The 3,337-nt window shown below is 38.0% G+C and overlaps 1 protein-coding gene across 1 annotated transcript; it reads right to left on the reverse strand.

Annotated features, from left to right (window-relative positions):
• Window positions 1-441: 441 nt before the first annotated feature.
• On the reverse strand, window positions 442-2,051 carry LOC114824205 (uncharacterized). The gene is made up of 4 exons (XM_070823236.1): window positions 1,215-2,051; window positions 888-1,154; window positions 516-782; window positions 442-456 (listed from the first exon to the last, which is right to left on the reverse strand). The coding sequence occupies exons 1-4, from the start codon at window positions 2,049-2,051 to the stop codon at window positions 442-444; spliced, it is 1,386 nt and encodes a 461-aa protein (XP_070679337.1).
• Window positions 2,052-3,337: the final 1,286 nt, after the last annotated feature.

Below are 3,337 nucleotides of genomic sequence, written 5' to 3' on the forward strand. Positions count from 1 at the left end.
GTCATATTAATTAGAACTTGTCTTAGATTATGTTTTTAAGTGTTTTAGTTCATTAGAAAACCAAAATTCGTCCAAGTTTGTGTTAGAGTCCCAAAACTGCCCAGATTGTGTGTTTAAGGTAGTTTTGAGTGTTTAGGGGCTGTTTTGAGTTTTTTGGTTTGTTTTAGTGTTTTAAAGTATAGTTTTGCATTCTTTGAGTCTAGTTAGTGTTTTAAACTTTGTTTTTACGTTTTCAAGTCAGTTTCCAAGTGATTTAGCAATCCCTCCTAATCCCCGGCCTAGAACGATCCCTACTTACATACTTTACTACAATTGATAAAAAGAGGGTTTAATTTGTGTGCTTATATATTTCGCATCACTTGTTTTATGGCATCTAAAAGAGGTAAGTTCACTTGGACTTTCCGGAAAGTATCCAAGATTTCCTTATCAGTTTGCTCTTTCTTAGACTTCATAAACCTACGAGGAAAAGGAATAGGGACACATGAGTTAAATGAATTTTGAACTTCTTAACTTACCTTATCAGAATCTTTTTTGTTCAATTCTGTATCTTTAGGAGACTTTTCAGTTTCTGTTGAAGCCTCATCTTGCTCAAGATTCTTGGTTTGTAGCTCCCCTTGTTCAATTGTGTCTTTTCCACTCCTTAAAGTCACAACATTCATCTGCTCCGCATTTGGATTCACCACGGTTTGGCTAGGCAACCTTCCTGGTTGGTGTTGTTGCCCCATCAAACTTGCTAACTGACTCATTTGGCGCTCAAGGTTTTCAATTACTTTGTCTGTTTTCTATTGATGAGATTGAGTAGAGTTAGCTAAAGAAGCAATTAAATCCTCAAGAGACTTACTTGGAGCTTGTTGTTGTTGAGGCTGAAATGGTGCATGCGGTCTTGCTTGAAAGAAGCCAGGCGGACGGTTATAGTTGTTGGGAACAGATTGTTGTCCGTTATCTTGATTGTTCCACTTTAAGTGTGGATGATCGCGCCATCCTGCATTATAGTTGTTGGAATAGGGATCATACTTTTGCCTTTGTTGCCCTTGAAATCCTCCTAATGCATTAGCTTGCTCAAGACCACCTTGATCCATCAACGAAGGGCACATGTTCGTGGCATGTCCTATCTTTGAACATACACCACACACCTGTTTTGGAGCCACAATAACCTGTTGCACAAGATTAGTCAAGTTAGCTAATTGTAATTCAATACTAGAATTAGCACTTACCTCGTTAACTTTCTTAAAAGGTAGCTCATCTCTCCCTCCAAATTGTCGTGTGTTGCCAGCAATGTTCTTTAGCAATGCCTTAGCATTAGTAGGCGTCTTGTCCATGAATGCTCCTCCACTTGCTGCATCAAGCATTACACGATCAGTACCGTACAATCCCTCATAAAAGTATTGTATTAGTAAATGCTCTGAAATCTGATGGTTAGGACAAGATGCAACCAAATGTGTGAACCGCTCATAGTAATCTCCAAAAGGCTCTCCATGTTGTTGTCGGATTGCATATATGTCTTTCCTTATGCTTGCAGCTTTTGTGGCCGGAAAATATTGCTCCAAGAATGCTTGCTTCACCTGGTGCCATGTGTTCATTGATCCCGAAGGTAAATTATAAAGCCACTCATTTGCCTTAGCTTCTAATGTAAATGGGAATGCCCTCAACTTGACTTGCTCCTCATCCACATTTGTTGGTCTCATTCCTGAGCATACCACGTGAAACTCCATGAGATGCTTGTTGGCATCCTCTGTTGAGAAGCCATGGAACTTAGGCAAGTAGTGAATCATGCCGGACTTAAGCTCAAATCCTCTTTCTGCATTTGGATATGTGATGCACAATGGTTGTTGATCCGTATTTGGCATTGCCAACTCCCTCAATGTACGGTTATCAGCCATGCCTTCTTGTGGTTCCTTCTCCTCTTCCGAACTTAAATGTGGTGGAGAAGATGGTGGTAAAGACACCGATGCACACTTTTGCTTGATTTTTCTCTGAAGCTTTCGAAAGGTTCGTTCAATCTCTGGATCGTAGAAAGCTAGATCAATGCTCTTAGACTTTCGAGTATGCATGTACTACAAAGAGTACCTGAAATAAAAACAAAAACACTAATTGGACAAGAAAAGAAAACAATAGAAAAATAAGTAATTTAGAAATAATAATCCCCGGCAACGGCGCCAAAATTTGGTAGGTTTAAAAGCACAGCACAAAGTAGCCCACAATAATCCTATTGATTTTCCTTATTAACACTAAAATTTTTCGATTGTAGCATATGAAAATAAGGGTCTTTCCCGCAGAAGATTGTTTTATCCAAATACTTAAAATGTCACAAAAACAGGGTGGCTGTCTCCACTGACCAGCCACCGAACAATAATTATTAGACTAACTTACACTTATCCAAATGCAACGAAATTTTACACACATAAACTAGACACCCCAATATATGCTCACACAAATTTTTGGGATTTTTGGAGTTGATTAGCTATTTAAATTAAATCGGACAAAACAGGACCTCAACAAGTTTTAAATAATACCAATAGATTTTAATTCACAAGTTAAAAAAAACAAGTTAGGGGAATGCTATCCACCACCAAATAATCATGCAAGCATGTTATGTTTCATTCAAATTCCTTTTATTTCCGGATGAAGATGCTCAAGTTGGCTCAATGTTAGAACACAACCTATTACTCTTTCTTACGTAGTATGTTAAGAGAATGGCGTTTTCAACTTAACGTAGTCCCTAGCATGCAATCTAGAATGGCGTGTTCATAGATTTAACAAGAAATCATTAAGAACGAAAAGAGTTTGAGTCATCACAAGGCATGGTAAGTACTGGCGTTGTCTTACTTATCCTAGAAATCGGTTCACATGTTAACCACAATTAACAAGTGCTACTCTAGAACATATGTAGGTCCTCATTCAACAAGGGCAGGTAAACATATATTCATAGCATTAAAATCCTAGATATGCTCACTATGTATGCATCCATAGAAACACATAAAGAATTTATCAATGACATAAGTAGTGAAACAATTTTCATCCTTTCATAAAAGTCATTCAAACAAAATATCACAACAAACTTGCAATCATATTCGGGGATTCAAAACAGCCCCTAACTACTTAAAATTTAGTTACACATAATTCACAAATTAAACCAAAAGTAAAACATGGGTTTGAGAAGATAAAACCAAAAAATAGAGTGAAGCTTTGCTATCTGCCGTGCCTCTTTCTCTTGTCAGTCTCTCCACTTTGCTCTCAGCTTCTGTCTTCTGCTCCCGTCAGTCTCTCTCACGTCTGCTCTCCTGCCTCTTCTTTCTCTCCGCACACTTCCCTGCGCCTTTATTTTCTGTTTTTTTTT

The sequence above is a fragment of the Malus domestica genome, chromosome 06 (assembly GCF_042453785.1).
Source record: "Malus domestica chromosome 06, GDT2T_hap1".
NCBI classification, from domain to species: Eukaryota; Viridiplantae; Streptophyta; class Magnoliopsida; order Rosales; family Rosaceae; genus Malus; species Malus domestica.

Excerpts from the sequence above, each read along its gene's own strand:
- LOC114824205 (XM_070823236.1), bottom strand. The coding sequence starts at position 2,051 with ATGCATACTCGAAAGTCTAAGAGCATTGATCTAGCTTTCTACGATCCA. Across the intron at positions 1,155-1,214 it reads CTTTTAAGAAAGTTAACGAG|GTTATTGTGGCTCCAAAACA; the intron begins GTAAGTGCTAAT and ends CTTGTGCAACAG. Across the intron at positions 783-887 it reads GTCCGCCTGGCTTCTTTCAA|AAAACAGACAAAGTAATTGA; the intron begins GCAAGACCGCAT and ends TCTCATCAATAG.